Genomic DNA, 21,835 nt, shown 5'->3' on the forward strand with positions numbered 1-21,835 from the left:
GTGCTTTTTAAGAAGTAAAACACTATTTATTTTTTTCCCTATCCCTAGAGTATGTTGCTGTTGTATTGTGTGTCCCCCACTCGGAGTTGAAATGATGATTTGCCAGTCGTTTTGGTGTTTGTGGGGATTTAGGGTGAGGAAGAAGTTGGTCTTTTGCTACTAGAGGTCCCTGTTTTGAGGGGATACCCTCTGGGCTTGTGCTGGAGGTGCTGGATTTGTGTTTTTTCCTCGCCAGCATCGGGTACCAGCACCGGGAGAGGTGTGCAACCATGGGACATCCCTGCCCACCCTGTAGCAGGCAGGGACACCCTCTGCCACCCGCTCCTGTCCCCTGTGAGGGTGTGCCAGCTGGCGGTACCCAGCAGCAGGCTGAGAAGCCAGACCGGGCTGAGACACCGGGGTCAGCAGGTCCCGCGGTCACGGCACAGCTTAGGGAGCCCTGACATAAATTTGAGCCTGGCTTGTCTGTCAGGCAGGGGAGAAATTGCTCCTGGGATTAAAATCTCATCCAGAGGATGGGAAAGGGAGGATTATGGCTTGCCATCTGCCTCAATATTCAGCAATGTAAATAATAATAAAAAAGGTAATGATCCACAAGTCCCTTAATGGAGATATTTTGCCTGGCTGCCAGAGCACCTCGCGGTGCCTTGCTGTGTCACGGGCGAAGCAGATTTTTCTCCTGAGTCACTGCCAAGTGGGGCAGAAGGGAAGATTAAGGCTGCAGGGCACCCAGGAGAGGTCCCTTTCTGTGTCCCCCCCCATGCCAGCACGCATCCAGTGGCTCTTCCCAGCACCCACGGGCGCAGCTGGTTTGCAAACACAAACACACTGACCACAGCAGAGCCACTCCTTCAATAACCACCTGTGGGACCCTGCTGCCTCGGGCACAGTGGCAGAGCATGGGCCAAACCACCCGTGCTGCTGACCCCAGCTCAGCCCTGGTCTGTATTAATGAAAATTAATGAAGAGAAGTTTGATACAGCACAGGGGCTGAGAGAGAAGCTGTGGACATCCAGACAGGGGCTGCAAGTAATGTCCTCTTTGCGGTGTTTTTTTTTAAATTTCTGGAAGAGCCTCTTTAAATTATTGCTGGGAAGAGATCTTGGATACTAGTTTAAAAATGAAAATAAGGAACAGAAAAATGACACCCCGAGTGTGTGATATGGCCACTTTAAATTCCATGTTCAGCGTGAAATTTCCTCTTACTTGAGAAAAGCACTGTTTGGGAAAACCTCAGTTTTAGTAATAGATAGCTTGTGAGTGAGAGCTGGAAGGTGGTTATTGGTGTGTTTGAGTGTAAGCTGCTTAACCATTCACAGGCTGGGTGTGTAAATATAAATATTCTCAGGAAGTCAGGGCTGACATCTGTGCTGGTTTTTCTTTTGTGTGTATTTTTAGTCCTCTTCGAAAGCATCCAGCAATACTGGACACTGAACAATATAGAATGAAGTTAGCAATAAGCCCACTGCAAAGGGAGAAAAGTAGAAGTGTGCTTGCTTTACAGAGAAAAATATACAGAGACTTGTCCCAATTTCCACCTTGTTCTAGTTAACATTTGTGTGTTCACCTTTGATTTTTTTTAAAAAAAATCACTGTTTCTGTTTTCAATAAAGTCTTTTCGTAAGATTTTCTTAACCTGCGTGGAAGGCCCTTTGTCATGACAGGCTATGTGCTCACCTCTGTTACTGAACTCCCAGTGGTGAGGTGGTTGTTGCTCTTTTATTGCCAGTATTCTGGGTTTGCTGCAGTTTGTTGGAAGGATGCCCCTGGAAAAATGCCCTTGACCCAGGAGCAATGAAAACTTCCCGGGGTCAGCTGTGAGTGTTGGCATTCCTGAAATAACTCAGGGGATTAAAACCCAGTAATAATAAAGATGGATTTGCTGATGTCCAGCTCGCCACGAAGACTTGCAACCGCCAAAAGGCCCAGACGAAGCTGAGATCGCTGGTTTTTAATATTTTTTACTTAACGGAATGTGATACAATTTTCTTAATGTAATGAAAATGATGCTCTGTCCACGGAGTTGTAACTCCTTGCCTGCAGAGCTGCATCTCTCCTCGCTGAGATGGAGCACGTTTCCCAGAGCTTGCTGGGAGTGCCTTTGGCCAGCACTGAGGGCTTTGAAACAGTAAAACAAGACCTGCCTCTTCTAATTTAATGTTGGTTTTAATCTACATCCGCAGCAGCAGCCTGCTAAAATCTAAATCAAATCAGGAGGTGGGGATTGAATTTATTAAGCTTCTGCTTAAGCTGTGTGGAATAATGCAAGAGGCAGTGAGAGCGCTGAATGGCTTTACTGGGGATCTGGTTAAAAAAAGTCACAAAGTAAACCAGATTTTTTTTTTTATTTTTTTTTTTTTAGAGGCCAAGCCTGTGGAGCTATTTCTGGTTAATTTTAGCATTTTGTTTAAAGTCATCCTCGAGGACGGAAGGAATCTTTTTCTTAAAAAACAAATTAAAAAGGGAAAATGTATGGAAACCCTGGAGTGTCCGGAGGTTGAGTGGGGTTTGCCCAGGGTTGTGTCTCCTGAGCCCAAAGTCAAGTTAATCCTTCATTCCCAGTGCTTTGAGATGGGCCTGTGTGCCCTCTCCCTTAGAACAAGCTCCTCCAGCAGATCAAGAGGCTGTTAAAGCTCTCAGGAAGCCCGGACAAGGCTTGTGGAGTGCTAAAATGATGCTGGAAATGTGATTATTGGAAGCAGCAGCTCACAGGGATGCTCTCCCCACCCACGCCTGGGTGGGCACCTGCCAGCGCCCTGGTTTTGGTGACACGGTAACCCTCACCCGAGTGGGTTGATTTGTCAAAAAGAGGGGGTGTGAGGCTGTTTTGGGGAGCAGGTTGCAGAGGTCAGAGGCAGGGAATGCAGGGGAGGTGAGGGTGGTGAGCCCAGCGTGACCCCACCGAGGGCTGCCCCCAGGCCTCGTCAGGTTCTAATTAAAGCTGGCCTTGTAAAGATGTACCCGTGACAAAGTGCTTTTATCCCAGCGCGGTGTGGCTGACATATCTGGGATTTATGGCCGAAAGGGAGGGCTCGGATGGGGGTTTGTGTAGCAGCCTGCCCTGCCGGGAGAGCAGCGGGGAGGGGAAGACGGTGGAGAAGCACAACGGGATGAATGGTGTTCCCTCTCCCTGGACGTGTGTGTGTGCACGCACGAGAGGACAGCATTAGAGATGCTTGGGGAGCTGCATTCACAGCAGCCTGTGCCAACAGCCCCTGGCTCTGCAGAGGGTGGGCAGCACTCGGTGCGGGGAGTGCTTGACCCCACCTGGGATCTGCCAGCCAGGGTTGTCCCCAGGGCTCCTGGGGCCTTGCAAACACGTCTGTCCTGCGTGGTGTGTTCTGTCCTGCGTGGTGTGTTCTCTCCTGTGTGGTGTGTTCTGTCCTGCATGGTGAATCCTGTCCTGTGTGGTGTGTTCTGTCCTGTGTGGTGCTCTCTGTCCTGCATGCCCCCTTGCATGCGCGCGCGCGAGCGCGCTTGTGTGTGTGTGCACAAAGTCTGGGAAAATCAGGTTTTTTTTTATTATTGTTATTGTTATTATAACTCTGTAGTGCTGTGGTCAGGGTGGCTGGTGGGATGTGCACACCCCCACCAGGCTGTGGGCAGTGGGTGCTGAGAGCTGTCACCCTCCTGTCACACATGGGTGGCTCCTGGCCGTGGCTGGTGATGAATCGCTGAGGGTGGCCCGTGGGGCCTCGTGCTGCTGCTGCAGCTGTACCCAGGTTTCACCCTCAAAGGCACCCCATTTCAGCCTGCTCCGGGGTCAGTGTGTCCCTGTCTGCAGCCACCAGTCCAGGCAGGTCCAGGGCTCAGCCCAGCCCCGTGTGCAGGTGGAACATTTGCAAGGTTGCCAAGACCAGCAACACCTTGTGTTTGAAGCTGCCCTGAGCCGGGTACATCCTGATCCTTGGCTATTTCGGGCACTTCTTGAGCGAGTTTGAATCTCACTTTTTGCCAGCAGAGAGCTGGCACTGGATGAATCCACAGTGGTGGGCTGGTAGGGGTCCCAGCCAGCCCCTTCCCCACTGCAGCGTCCCTTCTTCGTGGCAGGGGAGCACTGAAGGCTCATGAGGTGCTAGAGCTGGCATGCTGAGAAAATTCAAGTTTTTGCATCTTTTCCCCCACTCCCGGGTAAAACTGTTGTTCTGGGAATATGATTGTGTGTCTCCATTAACATCTAAAGGTTCCTGCTGCTGTAGCTATTGAGCAGCTCTAAAAATAATTACGTGTGATAACATATAAAAATCTATTGCTTTTCAGCCGCAAAGTGGCCTGTCAGGTGGTGGCTGCTGCTGTGTTAACTCGTCGGTTGCCACAAAATGTTACTTGGACATTGTGTGCCGGGGTTTGGTTTCAAATGAAGGCCAAAACCACCTTGGGGGCTCTGGGGCTGCCGTCACTTGGGTTGGCTGGCATTTCCCCCAGCCCCTGGTGCTTTGAGTAGGAATAAGGTGCTGTAGCTCTCATTTCAATCAGCAGGAGGAACAGAGGGGAGAGCTGCCCCAAAGGATCAGTAAATCCGTGGTTATCGGAGGGTTCCTGTTGGCTCTGTGGGCTGGAGGAGTCCCAGCACCAGCCTGGCTCCGTGAGTCCCACAGCCAAAGCCCTCATGGGCACTTGGGCTGGGCTGCATAGGTCCCCCTTGGTGGCCCTAGCTTTGCAGATGCAAAAAGAAGGTTAAATTTAACCTTATTAGGTAATTCATTTAAATCCAAGCGTGTTCCTGGAGCCTGTTTGTGTGTTCACCCCCAGCTGGAGGAGCTGGCTTTGGTATCCTCATTTGTCTGCCTCTGCCTGTGGCTGTGGGTTGGGGTCAGGGCTTGCTCTGTGGGGACCAAACTGCCTTGTTTTGAGCAAAATAAACACACTTTGGTGTAGGGACTGCTGGGGGTGAATTGTGTTGTTTCATAAAAGCCTTCTGGCAGGCTGTTTTTTTCTTCCCAGGGAAATTAAATTCCACGTTTACCTTGAGACTCTGCTTTGTTAGATTGGTAACGAGCCAGTGTACACCTTGTCCAGGAGAAAATTAGACTTCTGGTCTGTAATTTACCCCAAGAACTAAAACTGGATTTATTTTTTCTTTTACTAAGATAAATGTTTTAGCTGCATTGACTTTACCACAAGTGTGAGGCTGTATTACTGAAGAATTAATTTATTTCTCAGTTAATTTCCTGAGGTTTCATCATGTTTAAACTTTTTCTTTCTTTTCTTTTCTTTTCCACCTCTCCAGTACACTAGAGTTTGGATTCCTGACCCTGATGAAGTTTGGAGATCAGCAGAAATTACCAAGGATTACAAAGAGGGAGATAAAAGCCTCCAGCTGAAACTTGAAGATGAAACTGTAAGCTTTTGAATGTCATTATTCTTTTTAGCAATTTAAAGCTTCGAATTAATGTGTGAAGAAGGCTGAGCCATTTCATAGTTTCTGTGAAGTGGTTTAAAATGTGTTTTTTTTTACTTTAACACTTCCAGCTTTTTCCTGCCTGGTCCCTCCCTAGACACTTGTGTTTTATAGTAGGTTGCGAGAAAAGCCCTTGACCTCCATCACCTCTTTTCATCTCCTGGCAAACTTGTAACAGTCTGCGATACCAGGATGTATTTTTTTTTTTAATAGCAGCAGTATGTCAGAAATGCCAGTCTGTGCTTTTTGCTGCTGAATAAATTGTGGAGAGCACGGCTGGTGGCATCCACTCAACCTGGGGTACTGATGGAAAACCCACACACGGCTCAGAGGTGACTGCTGTGCAACAGCTTTCTCCACGCCTTAGTTTTTCTCTCCGAGTATAATCTTACGTAAACCTCTTTTTTCTCTGCTTTATTTTTAAATAAGAAAAGCTTTTAAAAGGCAAAACCACAAAACTCATTTAAATGTAGATGTTCTCTAGCAAGCGCTGGCTCCAAATGCGCAAACAGCCCGGGCTGGAGCGTGTGTACAGGCAGCAATTAATCATCCCCAGAGCAGGACAGAGGCTGGGGAGGAGCAGCTGCTCTCTGTTCCACACAAAAACCTCGTGGAGTGGGACGTTGGGTGACAGCAGGGAATTGCAGATTAGGTTAACCACGGCATTTGCATCAGCTGCAAATTCCCAGTTGATGGGAAGGGAGCAGCCGTGCTGTGTACCCACAATGAGCTGCCTGCTGTAGCTGGAAGAATAAATACATTTTTCATGAAGAATTGCACCTAAACCATCTTTCTTCATTGAGCAGGTGGGGTTTCCTGAACTGTCTAGAGTGTGATCTGCTCCGATGCCTGGAAGAGTTAGTAGAGACCACCCACTACAAATTCACATGTGCCGAGCAGGGCGAGTAGTTCCCATCCCCTCCAAGCCAGACATTTCCCCGCTGTGGGGAGCATTTTCACCATATTGCCTGATGGAAGATGGAGAACAGGAGCGAGCTGTGGTTGATTAGGCAGTTTGTCAAAACAGTTTTTCCTTCAGAGCAGCTAAAGCACAGGCTGCTGGCACTGTGTGAGTGTGCCAGCTTTGCAGAGAATGTGGTTGATGTTGGGATCTGCACCCAGTCCTTGGTGCCATTGCTTCTCCCTGGCTCAGCCTCGGCTGCTCTTGTTGTCCTGCCCAGTTTGCTCTTCCAGCATAGGGCAGCTTTCTGGGGAGGATAAAGGGTGGAGGATGCTTGATGCCTTTTTACCTTCCACAGAGATAAATCTGGATGAGGAGATGCACAGATGCTACCCTGCAATCCCTTGGAAGCACTAGGCATAGTATCACCATTTTGTCATGGAATGGTTTGGGTTGGAAGGACCTTAAAGTTCATCCCATTCCACCCCCTGCCATAAGCAGGGACACCTTCCACTATCCCAGGGTGCTCCAAGCCCCGTCCAGCCTGGCCTTGGGCACTGCCAGGGATCCAGGGGCAGCCACAGCTGCTCTGGGCACCCTGTGCCAGGGCCTCACTACCATTACAGCAAAGAATTTACTCCTAATATCTTACCTAGGCCTACTGTCCTTCAGCTCAAGGTAATTCCCCCTTGTCCTGTCCCTGCATGCCTTGTCCCCAGTCCCTCTGCAGCTCTCCTGGAGCCCCTTGAGGCCCTGGCAGGGGCTCTGAGCTCTCCCTGGAGCCTTCTCTTGTGCAGCTGCACAGCCCCAGCTGTGCCAGGCTGGCTCCAGAGCAGAGGGGCTCCAGCCCTGGCAGCAGCTCCGTGGCCTCCTCTGGGCTGGCTCCAGCAGCTCCACGTCCTTGTGCTGTTGGAGCCAGGGCTGGGACACTGATGGGTGTGTGGGGGCCCGTCTCACCCACAGGAGCTCCTTTCTTCCACTTGTGCTGAGGCTGCCAAAGTACACCTGCTCCTGTTGCTGAGTGCTACCACCCCCATCCTCCCTTCCTGGTTGATATCTGTAGTTTCAGCACTTGGGCAGGAATTATGTTTTTCCCCTTTAATCTGGCTATTTCCCTGGAAACTAAAGGGACTGAGGAGTCCTACAAGGTCTAATCCTTTTGTGTAGCTGAGTTCAGGATCAGCAACATTAAAGTAGAAGGTGACGAAAGGATTACCAGGTGTTGTAGGTTGTAGCTTAATAAGCGTGTCACAGTCATGGTGGAACATGGAACATCTCATTTTGGGGTTGTGCTAGAGACCCAAGGTCTCTGGGACTGCCCTGTTTGATGCTTTCCTGTATGAAGCCCTGCCTGGATCCGTGTCATGATGGACTGAAAAGCTCTGGCAAAGGGGAGCAGCACTTGTGTGCATCAGGCTGGGGATACCCAGCACACATACCTTCAGGGGATTCAAAGCTGTAGAAAGCCTTTTGTTCCTGACAGCCAGCGTGCAATACCCAGCTGTTCAGTGCTTCCTTTTGTCCTTGTGCTTTAAGTGAGTCTTCTCGGGTTTTGTGGTTTCTGGCTCTGCTCTGTATGCAGGAGTGCTCCCTCCGAATGAAGAGCTGGCTGTTAAATATCACAGGGCATCCCTGGTGTGTTTGCCATTAAGATGTGAGACTGAGTGCAAACTCTTGAAAATTGGCATTGACAACGTGGAACTGGAGGATAAAACCAGCCTGAGGTTGTCAGACGTGCTGAGGGAGCCTGTCCTCGTGCACTTGGGTCAGCTTTCCTTGTGCTGTTTGCACGGGCAGGGATCCAGTGGTTTTGTCTGGAAGCTGGGATTCCTCCCTTCTGATGGGAGCTAGAGCATCAGGCCTCCTTTCTGAGGCACCCTGTGGGAAGCAGCATCACTGGAAATTTTTTTTTCTTTCATCTGTAAAGAAAAAAAATGCAGTTTTTCTTTAGTTGATGGCTCTGTTGCTCATTTGGGGACGAGTCAAAAATAGCATAAGGCTGCCCATATGCCAACTTCAGCAGCGTAACCTGGCTCCTCAAACACTTCAGCAGCAGGGACTCCGTGCTTCTCCATGTCCTCTGTGCCCCAAGGGGTGCCAGGCTTCAGGTATAAAAGCAGCTTGAATTAAAAATGAGCTGAGAAACCGCTCTGATGGTAAGAACACGGTCTAGTTTGGAAGGAGGCTGCTTTTCCATGAGCAGGGAGATGCTTAGATCAGATGAAGCTGTGGGTTTCTATATGCTGCCTGTGGTTGAGGCAGGGACAGGCGAAATGACTCGTACAATTTCAGAAGGCAAAATTAGTGTTTACTCAAAAGCACTTACCTTCTTTTATAGAGGACATCATGAACATTGATTCCACTGGTCTTAGAGTAAAAACATTTCACCTGATTGTTACACTGGACTTGGGTCAGTGTGATAGAACATATCTATAAACAATATGAACGGAAAGCAAGATAACAGATGGTTTACATTCCTCCCGGACTTTTTCCCAAGCTTAGCCTGGCAGAAATCTTTCTCTTTTTCTCTCTGACTGAACTGAGAATATCCACAGCCTGCCACTGCTCGGAGCTGGCTGCAGGCTGTTTGTCCCAAGGCTGGCCTGAAGATGACTCAGGTATGGCCAGGTTGGTGCTTTTGGACCATCAGTGCCTACCAGGACCATGTGATGGTCAGCTCCAAGCCATTGCCAGAGGGACGGCCTGGCAGTCTGTCATCCAGGTCCCTATAGCATTTATCATCAAGGGGCTTTTAATTAAATTTAGAGCAGGGCGTGTAAGTGCTTAACAGTAGCAGGAGTTATGCCTGGAAAAGCTACAAGCCATTAAAGAAGCTGTCGTTTGTGGCAGGCACATTCTTCTCTCTTTCAAGACTTTTTCATAGAGGAGCTCAGAGGGAAGAAAGAGAAAACAATTTCTATTTCTGCTCCTTGTTTTTCCCATGTGGAATGTGTTTGGAGAATTGTTTACCTGGGGTAATTCCTTGAATAGATTCTGGTGAGGATTGTTGGAGCCTGATGGCCAATCAAATCCACCTGTGTCTAGACTCTCACAAGAGGGTCACCAGGTTAGATATAGTAGTTAGAAAATGTAGTTTTAGTATCTCCTTTAAATAGAATGTTAATGTATTATAGTACAGTTAAAATAAAGAAATCATTCAGCCTTCTGAACTAGAATCAGACATCATCATTTCTTCCCACTGAGTTCACCTGCATTTACAATAGTTGTTTTTTTGTGTTTCTGTGCTCCTCGTGTATCTCCTCAGCTCTATGAATACCCCATTGACCTCCAAGGGAGTGAGCTGCCCTTACTACGCAATCCAGACATCCTGGTGGGGCAGAATGACCTGACAGCCCTGAGCTACCTGCACGAGCCTGCGGTCCTGCACAACCTCAAAGTCAGGTTCCTCGAGTCCAACCACATCTACACCTACTGTGGTGAGTGTCCAGACCACACGTTCAGCTCCTGAAAGGTTGTGGGGCCACAGAGAAACCCCTTGAGACCATCAATCAGGGGCTGCAGCATGAGGAAAGTCTGGGGGCGGAGGGTTTAGGGTGTATGGGAGGCATGAGTGTGTGTAAAACCAGAGATGATTTTTGAGGGCTGGTGCACTGTGACCTTGCTAAGCTCATGGTCCACCTGCTCTTGGTGGGAACATCTTGACAGATGAGTTTGAGGCCAGCCTTGCATGTGCTTGGCAGCCCCCACAGGGGAAAAGTAGGACTTAAAAAATCAGTGAACAGCAGCATGCCAGACAGAGAGGTATTACTGATGAATGTCCATAGCAGGTTTTCCTCCAGAAAAAAATGCAAAAAACCTTCCAGCGCTGCCATTTCCTTCCTTTTCTTCATGGCTTTGGGAATTATCTAACTTCCAAATTCAGAGAAGGAGGAGGGCAGGTGTGACCTTGGGTTTGTGATTTTTAGGGAGGGTGCCTTGCCAAAGCTGTTCAGGACAGCAATTACCTGTGTATGGACAGCATCAAGCTGCAGCTTGAAAAATTAACAGGAAAGGAAAGAAGGCAATACATAGAATGCCAGACTTGTTTGGGTTGGAAGGGGTTTTAAGAATCATCTTGTTCCAACCCCCAACTTCCACTATCCCAGGCTGCTCCAAGCCCTGTCCAGCCTGGCCTTGGACACTCCCAGGGATCCAGGGGCGGCCCCAGCTGCTCTGGGCACCCTGTGCCAGGGCCTGCCCACCCTCCCAGCCAGCAATTCCTGGTTCCCAATGTCCAATCTGTGCCTGCCCTCTGGCAGTGGGAAGATGGGAAGCCATTGCCCCTTGTCCTGGTGAAGCTGTGTGTACAGCTGTGACTGTGTTACAGTTTGGGGCTGCAGAGGAAATGCTCGGCAGGAGGAGATGACTTTTTAAAGCAGTACCCTGAAAATACGTAGCCTCTGTGGCTCTCAGTGATGTTAACTTTCAGTATTTAATGATGTGTAATGTTGGATTACTGGCATAACTTGTAGCCTTTTGCAGCTGCACATGTGCCTGTCACATGTCACCCACAGGCCTGCTCTCACCCAAAATCAGTGAGGTTTTGTGAGGGCAGCTTCTTGTGAAGGTTCATGGTCATCTGGAGCGCAGCATTTATGGAGATGCAGGTGTTTGGGCTGTGTAGGTTTAGTTGCAAAGCTCTGCCTGGCTGCAGCACGCCTTGTGCTTTGGTTATGAAGTGGCTGGGAAGGGCAGGAAGGTGCTTGTCTGAAGTGAGCAGAGCCCTTCAGCTTCGTTTGCGTCGTGGTTTTGGTGAGTCAGGGAAAATTGGCAGGTGACCTGAGAAGAACCGGGAGGCAAGCAGGCAGGAGCAGGGCTCGGGGAGGTGAAGCAGCTGGGTCAGTGTCCTGCAGGGGCAGGTGGTGTGACAGTCATTGACCTTTGCCTTTCCTGGTGTTTGCTGCACGCAGAGAGTTCCTGTGCTCCTGTAGTTGGAGTGTGCCCGAGCCTTTGACCGGCCAGGCTGGGAGCACAGCACTGACCCCACAGCCTGGTGCACAATGCTGGCCCCACAGCCCGGTGCACAACGCTGGCCCCACAGCCAGGTGCACAATGCTGACCCCACAGCCTGGTGCACAATGCTGTCCCCACAGCCCGGTGCACAATGCTGACCCCACAGCCAGGTGCACGATGCTGGCCCCACAGCCAGGTGCACAATGCTGGCCCCACAGCCAGGTGCACAATGCTGGCCCCACAGCCTGGTGCACAACACTGACCCCACAGCCCGGTGCACAACGCTGGCCCCACAGCCCGGTGCACAGCGCTGGCCCCACAGCCAGGTGCACAATGCTGGCCCCACAGCCTGGTGCACAACACTGGCCCCACAGCCCGGTGCACAATGCTGGCCCCACAGCCCGGTGCACAATGCTGACCCCACAGCCCGGTGCACAATGCTGGCCCCACAGCCCGGTGCACAATGCTGGCCCCACAGCCCGGTGCACAATGCTGGCCCCACAGCCAGGTGCACAGCGCTGGCCCCACAGCCCGGTGCACGACGCTGGCCCCACAGCCCGGTGCACAGACTGGCCCCACAGCCCGGTGCACAATGCTGGCCCCACAGCCAGGTGCACAACGCTGGCCCCACAGCCCGGTGCTCCTGGAGCTCCTTGCCGGGACAGCTGACACCTGCCTGACCCAAAACTCCTCACAGGTGGAGCTTGGTCAGCACCTGGGTGCAGAGCAGCTCCTGGAGCCCACGGGAAGCACATGCGTGGCTTGGCCTCTCATTAGGTCCCAGCTCAGTGCCCAGAGCTGGAGAGGAGGCAGGCATTAGAGCCTCAGAGCAGACTCTGACATTCCTTTCCTGTGATTTATGTATTTCAGTTTGATTTGGGCACATTCTTTGTTAGGAGTTTTTACTTGCAACCCAAGCCAGGGGAAAACCCGGGATGTTTGTTCGGGTCTAGCAGAGCTTTGGTTGCACAGAAATTGCTTTTCTGTAGTGCTGGCTCAGGCTGCGTTGATCTCTCCTCACTCCTCCTGCAAAGTCTGTCTTCACACAATGGAGATTATTGCATATTTTTGCTTTTCTCACCAGTTTTGTGCATCTCCTCTGTAGCTGTACAGGGGCTTGCTGCCTTGCTCTTGAAGGGGATGCCGAGATAAGAATTACGAGCCCTTCCCCACTCACTTTCTTTTGTTAACTCTCAATCACTGTATTTTAAAAATCTTACTGAAGCAACTAACACAAGCTCTGAAAACCCTGAAATATCAACCCCTTGCTTGGTTTGTAATGTATCTGCCTGTCTGTCTGCCCTCAGGTATCGTGCTGGTGGCCATCAACCCCTATGAGCAGCTGCCAATCTACGAGCAGGATGTCATCTACGCCTACAGCGGCCAGAACATAGGGGACATGGACCCCCACATCTTCGCCGTGGCCGAGGAAGCCTACAACCAGATGGCCAGGTCAGTGGGGGCCCAGCCACGGAGGCTTGGGTCCAAAGTGGGCAAAGATGCCATTAAATGCTCCAGATACTCAGTGAAAGCAAATTCGTGACAGAGAGCGGGCTGGAGGTCAGGTATTTCTAATTAATTCTGCCTAATAACTTGATCCCAGTATTGCACCCAGACTGCTGGGCTGACGGGGATCCCTCTGGTCCTCAGGAGCTCAGGGGTTCTGTGGGGGATCCCTCTCTTATTGCTTCTTGGATGAGTTTCCTGGAAGAAATTCAAACCACTCTGCAAATGTCATGTATAATAGCTTAGAGGAAACCACATTTCAGATAATTCGGTTAGATAATCAAACTTAATCCAGAAGCTAATGTTAGTTGTTGTTTCATGGAGACATTGTGAGGGTTAGGTGGTAGCTGGCAGATACTTGGAGATATTTATGGGTCCCTCAAAGCAGTGTCTTCACCAGATGGATATGGTGAGAGTTTTACTTTATTTATTTCTGTGCTTGTTGTGCTGCTGCGGACAAATGTAGGATTTTGTTCTTAACAAGTAAGTCATGATACAAAAGAGAACTGGAGAGGAAACTGAAAATTGTTGTACCAGGGATCATTTTATTACAGTTGTCAGGACTCACACAGCGTGTTTTTGTTTGCTTGTGGATTAGCTGAGATTTTGTACAGCCCTGGCTTTTAATAGCAAGAGTAAGTAAGCCCTGAACCATTTTCCAAGGTTCTTTCTTTCTGCTGTGTCTGGATTTCAGTGGTGAGTTAGGATGCATTTCTAATAAAAATTATCTGGATATCAATCCAGAAATGCATCTGGAGGAGCACTGCCATGGCCAGAGATCGGATGGATTGCACCCAAACAGAGTCCAACCTGCAGTTCACTCCTGCAAGTGCTTGTGGTCTGGGCAAAACTGCTTTGAGAAGAGTTCAGGAATTTGGGGAGCTGCCTGTAGAAAGAGGAAGACTTAGGATTTTGTCCTTGTGCGACTCCAGACTGAGCAGCAAGCTGCAGGGTTCTTTTTAGAAGATACCAGGGTTTTGCTGACCCATGTGGACAGGACCTGTGGGTTTTCCAGGGCAAGTGTCTAAAATACAAGGCAGCAACTCGCTTTTCTGCTGAAGTTTGTGCTAGGGACAAACTTCAGGTGCTGAAGTTTGCTAGGTGCTGTTCTCCCACATCCCTCAGGAGTTTTGCAGGCAGTGGGCTAACAGCTCTAGCCAGCAATGCTTGTCTCTGCTTTCCTCCTTATCAGAACAAAGCTACTTTTGACAGCAACTCATAAGGGATAACTGATGTCTCTGGGTGGTTCAGACTGCTCTGTTTTCAAGGGGACAGGAAAATAACCACCTTCAGAGCTCTTAGGCAAGGTGCTCACTGCTCAGTGCTCCTCTGGTGCTCCCTGTTTTGGGCTGTTATTATGGTAATTGCAGGCTTGGGTACAAAAGAGGGTTTCAGACAGGGCTGAGAGGAGATTGGGACATCGATTAGAGGAATCTACCTGGTTATTTGAAATCTGCCTTCAAATGTAGCACAATGAGTTTTAAGTCTGAGTGCTTCTGGGTGGCTGTTGTGTTCTCTGCAGCTTGATCTCAGCTTTTCCCTCCACGGTGCTCCAAGGAGAGTGGTGGAGCTGTTGGGGCAGGGGGTGTGGATGGCATAGCTCCTGGGTGATGGACAAAGGCCACTGAAAAGGACTTCTTTTTGCCATTTTTTTAAGCTGAAATGCTGACTCTGTGGGATGCCTAGTGTCTGCAGCTCAGCTTTACTGCTTTAGGGTGAGGTGGGATGTGGCTTGTTAAACCTAAACTGGTGCAAAAATATCACTTGTGTTTCAGTTCAGCTTTTAAAGAATTAGATTATGTCTGGTGCATCCGTATAGATCAGGAATAAAACTCAAGCCTGCCGTCTTAGAAGGTCAAACTTGCAAGGTGACTGAGAGCAGGAAAACAGCTTGGCCAGTCCTGGGGTTTTTTGAATATTTTATGTCCATGAGTAGCCCAGAACACACAGGGGAAGCACAGTGAAGGGGATTGAATGGGATTGGGTGGATGGCAAGGGAAAATGGCACAAAACTTAAAGACTCTTTGTTAAATGAGAAAAATTGGAGGTAATGAGATTTTTATTTCTCTGAGCTTTCCATGCAGACACAGGGTGGCAGGGCAGAGTGTAGGGCAGTCGGTGTGTACAAGTGTTGGTGACTTGCTCCTGTGCTTTCCCACTGCCTCAACCTCAGTGCCCAAGAGATGGGACAGAAGGCACCTTCACAGATGACTGTGTGGCATCCTGTGTTTGCTTTTGTCCTGCCATCAGAAAATGCCAATTTAAAAGGAAAAAAAAAGGAGAAAAAAAAAAGGAAAAGGGAAAAAATAAAAGCCATTGGTGGGCTGTACAAGGGGGATGCAGATGTTGTGTAACAACATCTGATCCCTGTTTTCTAGTTTTGAGTCAGAATTTTTCATAAAGCACCTGAACACCTACAGTGGATTCAGTGTGCGTTAAAACTCCCGTTTAAGTATGAGCTTTTCACAAAGAGGTTGCTCTTGCAGCACTTGCATGTGAAACAGCTTAAAAAAAAGCAACAAAAAAAGGGCAAGTGATTAAAATTCATATGTGACATCCTCTAATTTTTACAGTGACCAGCTCTTTAGAAACTCCCCAGACACCCAGTGTGGGACTAAACACACTGAAACTGTGTTGTTTTAAACAAAATGAGCAGCATGGAGTCAGTTTGCTCCAAGGGCTGCAGCTGGAGGCGGAGGAGTCAAGTGTTGGGATGGTGGAAGGACAGATCATTTAGTGATTATTAGTGGCCCTTGGTTGGAAGCAGAGAGTGCCCTGGGACACGGATTGCCTGCAGGGCAGTGCAGGCACCTGCTCTGCTCAGGGTCCTGTCCTGGAGAGGTGCAGTGGGGCTGGGGGGCCACAGAAGGTGTTTGCCCTCCTGGGAGCAGTCTGAAAGCTGTGCCATGGTCACACGGAGGGACAGCACAGCCGCTGATGCCCTGGCTGATTCTTGCTTTTCTCGCAGAGGAACAAAGGATGCCTTGTGTGCCCACTTCCTGGCTCTAATTTCCCTGTGTGTCATCGCTCTGGGCAGGAGCCTGGAGTCTGGCAAAAAATTCCCTCTGGAGAACCTGCATTTCTACTGCAGTCAGCTTGTCCTGAGCAGCACATGTTTCACTCTGCACTGTGCCAGCACTGCCGAGGCCAAGCTGGGGACAGCTCTGAGCTCTTCATGACAAGGACACGGAGGAGCTGGAGAGTGTCCAGGGCAGGGAATGGGGCGGGGAAGGGGCTGGAGCCCCAGGAGCGGCTGAGGGAGCTGGAAAGGGCTCAGCCTGGAGAAAAGGAGGCTCAGGGGGGACCTTGTGGCTCTGCACAACTCCTGGGAGGGGACAGCCGGGGGGGTTGGGGTCTGCTCCCAGGGAACAGAGACAGGAGGAGAGGGAACGGCCTCAGGCTGGGCCAGGGGAGGCTCAGGTTGGACAGCAGCAGGAATTTCTCCATGGAAAGGGTGCTCAGGCCTTGGCAGGGGCTGCCCAGGGAGGTGTGGAGTGCCCATCCCTGGAGGTGTCCAAGGAAGGACTGGACATGGCACTGAGTGCTCTGGGCTGGTGATCGGGCACAGCTGGGACTTGATGGCCTTGGAAGGGCTTTTCCAACCTTACAGAGTTCATGATTCATGCTCTGACCCCTGAATGTGACCCACTAGTTGTTGCCAGCTCCATGGAGGAAATTTGGATGGTGACAGTGCAACACCAGCTTCCCCCTTCCACCCTTTGGGAGCTTTAGCTGTATTTTTACTTAGATATTCCCCATCTTGTCTGCAGTTCCATTTTCATTCTTGCCAGCTCAACTTGTCAGTGTGGTCCTCATGTTTTCACGTGATGCTGGGCTGAGTCTATCAGGAAAACCACTACAGTGGATATATTTGTGTGACTTTTCTGTCATTGGCCCTTGTCTCTTCCTTTTGTACCGGCTGGGTTCGTTCTGGGCACAAGCCAGGAGCTGCTAGCCCAAGTAAAGTTTCTTAATTCTTTTGGGTTTGTTGAGGTTCTTTTTCTTGGTGGCTTTTGTTTTGTTTAGGGCCTTACCTGACCCTTGCAATGTCAGTGGGAAGGCAATTGTCCTGGTAACCTGTTGGTTGGACTGGAATTTCCTCCTTCCTTGAGAATCTGCTCACAGTGTTGTTGATAGTTCTTGCAGAAGAAATCAAACAAGAAATGCAGGAGTGATTTGATGGATGAGTTCAACTTCTGCATATCTTGTCTGAGCAGCAGCTCAGTGGGTACCAGATAACCCCTGCCTGGTGTCTGAAGCTCCAAACGGGCTCAGCATCTGTTGTATAATTCCTGAATTGTAAATTGTATGAAAATAGGGTGTCTCCTGCCTTCAGCCCCACTGCCCACACGCCGCTTCTGTCACCAAGTGCTTCAACACTTGGACTGCAGACACGTAACTCGATGTAGCAGTGGTTTTCCATTTTTATTGGAAGTTAGCGCTTCCAGGCTTTGCACTGCACTGTCAAAATCGCTGCTCCCTGCAGGACACAGTCTGTGTCCTGCAGAGAGGCAGGTGCCACTGGGGCTGCCTGAGGTGACCACGGCTCTCTTTTTCCACTCTGGGGGGCAATGCTGGAGCTGGAAAAGAGCAGAAATTGCAGCAACAGCCCTGCACACAAGCAAATAGACTTGGGGAGGGGTATGGGCACGGTGGGGGATGTCTTTTCATAGCATTTCAGATTTCAAGCTTTTACAGGAGGATTTAAAGCTGTACAAAGAGAGAGCAGAGAGGAGTTAAAAGAGAGATTAGCCCCCGACAGAGATGCAAGGGGAATCAGACTGGCACAGTAAATAAGGCTGAATCCTGTGTTATATTAAAGGCAGGGAAGGGTTTTTTTTTTGTCTCCAGGGGAATGAGGCTGGGTGGGGACTTGTGGGGAGCTGTGGGGCTGAGCTGTGCTGCAGCTCACTGGGGCTGTGCAGCAGGGATCATCCCGAAAGTAAAGCTCTGGTCTAAAAAGGGGACCAGAAGAAAAATAACTCAAGAGCCTTGAATTTAGGAAGTTGCAAAAGTGAGGGAGTTCTTTTCTGTTTAAAGTGGGATGGGAATGAGGGGAGGAGGTTTTGCAGGAGCTATCCCATGAACGTGCTGGTGCTGGTGTAAGACCTCAGAGATTGCTTTTCTTCTCCCGAGGTGATATGTAGAAAAAAAAATAATTGCGAGACACTCCAGGAAATGTTTCCCAAGAGCTGGAGGAGTGACCCTCTGGTCTTACTTGCTGTGGCAGTGAACAGAGATGCTCTGAGAAGTAGCTAACTAATTAACTTTTTGTAAATGTAATTTTTTTTTCCTTTTTGGCAATTCAGAATAGAGACAGTGCTATTTGCTAGATTATTTGCAGATTTAATAATAAATGAAACATCCCCTATAGAAAAATCACAAATACTCATAAATGGGACATTACGGGCATGGGAAAGCTTAAGGTAGAGAAAGGCCAGTGCCTTGCTGAAAGTAATGAGTGTGTGTGTGTGAAATACCACTGACCAGAAAGGAGGGATAATTGCCTGCATCGAACATGTAACTACTGCTGTGATGCAGGAGAACTGCTGGAGCTCCGAGGGGAGACAGCTGTAACACCAAGTATCATTAAACATTCAAAACAGCATTTATGAGCATAATTACATCATCAGAGCCCAAAGACTTGTGGTTGGCCTTGCCCACCTCCCAGTCACTGCTGGCCACCCCACATCCTCAGTGAACTTCTGGAGGTCTCGGGATGGGGAACCCAGAGCGTGGTTTCTGAAAATCCCTTTCTGGGGTTTTCGTTGTGCTCGTCAACTGATTAATTAGTCAGATGGCAGTGTGGGTTTTCTAAGCAGCAGTGGCTTAGGTCGGTGGTCAGTCAGAAGAACCTTCTTTCTGGGGCTGGCATGGGGTGGAAGAGCAGCTGACTCGTCCTCCTGGCACTCCAAAGCTGATCTGCTGGCCCAGCATCCAAGGGCTCCTTCCTGTGTGCGGTGCTTTTTGGGAGGACGCAGCCTCAAGCCTCCTCCCTCTGCAGCGCTCCAGCAGCTTGCAGGTGGCCTGGGCTGGAGCCAGGGATGCTCTGTGGTGTGATCCCGGCACAGAAAAGAGCATCAGGGTGCCAGAGAGCTGAGGAAGCTGGCCGGGTGCGTGTTTTGCTCTCCTTGGGAACAGCACACAAAGGAATTGCTGACCTCGTTTCCGTGAAGGCCGAGGAGCTTGTGTTCCTCCCCGACGGGGTGTGCAAAGCATCAGTCCTGCGAGAAGGTCATCCAGACTGGAGACAGCTCGGCATTTCGCAGAAGCTCGGAGCTGTGAGGGTTTTCTGTGCTGCTGGATGGGCGTTTCCAGCCAGCTGTGCGAAGCGTTTGGGGCAGAAGGGGCATTAACAGGCCGGGGCCTGTGCGAGCCCCAGCGCTCCCATGGGGAAAACGCCTGGAGTGCTGGAACACACCTCATGGAAGCACTCTGACCTCTGCAGAGATGCCGTGGTCTGCTCCGTGGGGTTTGGCCTCGGCGCTGGGAGCGTGGGGTTGATGAGTGTTAAACAGAGGGAGCAGCCCTGCCCCGCCGAGCTGGCGGTGAGCTGTAGAAGAATTTCTGAGAGAAAGAGGTCACGGTTTGTATGTTTAGAGAGAAGGTTGAGCTGCCCCAGCCTAGGCCTCAGATACGGGCCTCGGTGAGGCCTTGAAGCCTATGGCACAGGTAGAAATAAGTATGTGGCGCAGTTAGAAATTATGTTAAGGTTTACCACAGTATGCTGAGCTATCTAGGTGTGAACTAGTATAGGTCTGCAGTGTGAGACTTTAGCCACCTTAAGACAAACAATATTTGCTTGCCAATGAGAGTGTGCTCACGATTGTAAACTATCTAGAAGTGTATATAAACTGCCATCATATAAACAATAAATTGAGAACGTATGATTAGCCACATTGGTTCGGATCTGCGTTTGGTTCCTGTCCAGCTCACCTTCTTTTTATGAGTCCCTGCTTCACCGAGCGCCGCACAGGAGAAAGTTCATGCTGCACCTTGCCTGATCTCTGTAAGCGTGCTTGTCCTTGCCCATTCTGGGCCACAGTCCTGCTTTTAAGCTTTTTCCCAGCAACCGAGGCATTGAAGGCTGCATTTTCCCTCTGGCTCCTTGCTGAAACCCAGTGGGGTGTGAGCAGATGGGCTCCAAATCTGCGCAGGGTGAATCCCGGGGAAAGCATCACCCCCAGTGCATCTTAGAATCACGGGACATGCTGAGCTGGAAGGGACCCATCAGGATAATTAGGTTCAACTCAAGTCCACCTCTTTGTAATCCAACTCTTTCTTTGTGACCAGGATGTGTTTTGAAGCTCTGATATGGGTGTAGATTGTTGGTGAAAACAGTGTTGTTTTTCCCCTACTGGTACGTGACACAGGATCAAAAGTTATCCCTTCAAAAAGAAAATTATCTATGTTGAACACAGTTTTCTGTGTAAAAAAAAAGGTTGTTTAGAGTAATCCATGCTGTTTATGAAAGATACAGAGTAAAAAATGACCCAAATATGTAGCCTGTGAAAATCTGTGCTTGTAGTGCTGCTGGCTTCAGCAGCTCCACCATAAAATGTGCATTTGCAGCTGATATTTGAACATGCAAACAGAAAACAAGTCCTTAAACATTCTTGTTCAACTGGATGAAAAATATCTTCTTGGGTTCCTCTGAGGGAAAAATGTAACTGCCCCTACTACTGCGGTTTTCTGTTTGCCTTGAGTAACAATGCCAGGGATTCTAAAAACCCAAATTAGATCCAACAAATAAAAGAAGCTGCTGCCACTCTCAACAGTGACGCTGCTCCAAATTCCGGTCATCCCACAGAAATGGGAACGACTCCTGGCTTCAGAGACCATTTCAGAGAAGGTTTTTCTCTGTGTTACGATGCTGCAACACTCTGATTTTCACCTCCAGAGTGCAACTTCTGTTTGTTCATTTGAAAGCAGAGTCTGAGTTTTTCATCATTGTTGTTAGTACTCGAGGGATGCAATCCAGTGGTAATTAAGTTATTGCATTCTTTGTATTTCTAGCAACACAATGCAGTAGCTATGCTCATTCTTAGCCTTGGCAGCACTGACAATGGAGAAATGCATCGGGGCTTTTGTGGGTGTTCTCATTGTGGTCAGGCTTAATTCAAACTGCAGTACTTAAAGGATTTTTAATCTTCAGATTGCTTTATGAACACTAATCCTCCAAGCAACCTGAAAGAAGTAGGTTAAATATGATTTCCATGGTGGAGAGACTTATTGACTCATTCCACGACAAAGAGAATTAGTGTCAGATCTGGGATTAAAGCTGGAGTGACCCCTGACAATTATTCACAGGGTCTGGCTCTGCCTTCATTTATTCCAGATCCTTTTCCCTCTTGGAAAAGCTGTGTTTTCAGTGCAACTGGTTTTGCTCTCACTGCAGAGACCAGGATAAAGTTGGGCAGTTAAGCTGCTTGTGCCAGTGGTGATTTTCTGAAGGAATGACTGTGAAAACAAGTCCTAGATATTCCAGGTCCCTTCTCATGGGTTTGGATTGTTGCTTTAAAGAAAGCTGACCTTGGAAAAATTCCAACTGGTGATATATATATGTCCGAAGAACATTTTGGGTATATTTGTCTTCAAATACTGTTTTCAGGCAGTGTTGCTGAAGGCTGAGGGTGTAAATATCTGCACTGAGGTGTCCCCTGTCTCCTCTGTCTCTGGCAGAGCAGTGGTGAGACCCATCCCTGGATTAAAACCCTTTTTTTATTGCAGTGGCTCGACCATCCCCTTTTCTGAAGTGAAGAGTTTCCAGGGATGTTCTGCCCTGCATTAATTAGATAAAGTGGTGGGGCCTGCACATGGAAACACTGAGCAGTGCCACACTTCTGCTCAGTGCAGATTGCTCTGGGTCCAGCTGGGCAGCTTGGGGTGTGGATGCTTCTCCACACCTTTCCCAGGCTGTCTGGGGGCTCCTCCGAGGGCAGCAGTGTTCTCTGTGTTGCTGCAGGTGAAGGACTGACTGCTTTAACAGGCAGGGAAATATGTTCCCTGGATGTAAAGGCTGGTAATTAGCAGCCAGTGCTAATCAGCAAAGGAATCTGAAGTGCTCTTTCTCT

At 49.4% G+C, this 21,835-nt stretch overlaps 1 protein-coding gene across 1 annotated transcript in view; it reads left to right on the forward strand.

Moving 5' to 3' along the window:
- The window catches only part of MYO5B (myosin VB), a 147,008-nt gene that overhangs the window by 22,748 nt on the left and 102,425 nt on the right, over positions 1 to 21,835 (forward strand). The window contains exons 2-4 of the mRNA XM_068176078.1: positions 5,231 to 5,341; positions 9,568 to 9,739; positions 12,563 to 12,707. Of these exons, the coding sequence (XP_068032179.1) occupies positions 5,231 to 5,341; positions 9,568 to 9,739; positions 12,563 to 12,707 (428 nt within the window). The remainder of the gene's footprint in view (positions 1 to 5,230; positions 5,342 to 9,567; positions 9,740 to 12,562; positions 12,708 to 21,835) is intronic.

The sequence above is a fragment of the Anomalospiza imberbis genome, chromosome Z (genome assembly GCF_031753505.1).
Source record: "Anomalospiza imberbis isolate Cuckoo-Finch-1a 21T00152 chromosome Z, ASM3175350v1, whole genome shotgun sequence".
In the NCBI taxonomy this organism is placed as follows: domain Eukaryota; kingdom Metazoa; phylum Chordata; class Aves; order Passeriformes; family Viduidae; genus Anomalospiza; species Anomalospiza imberbis.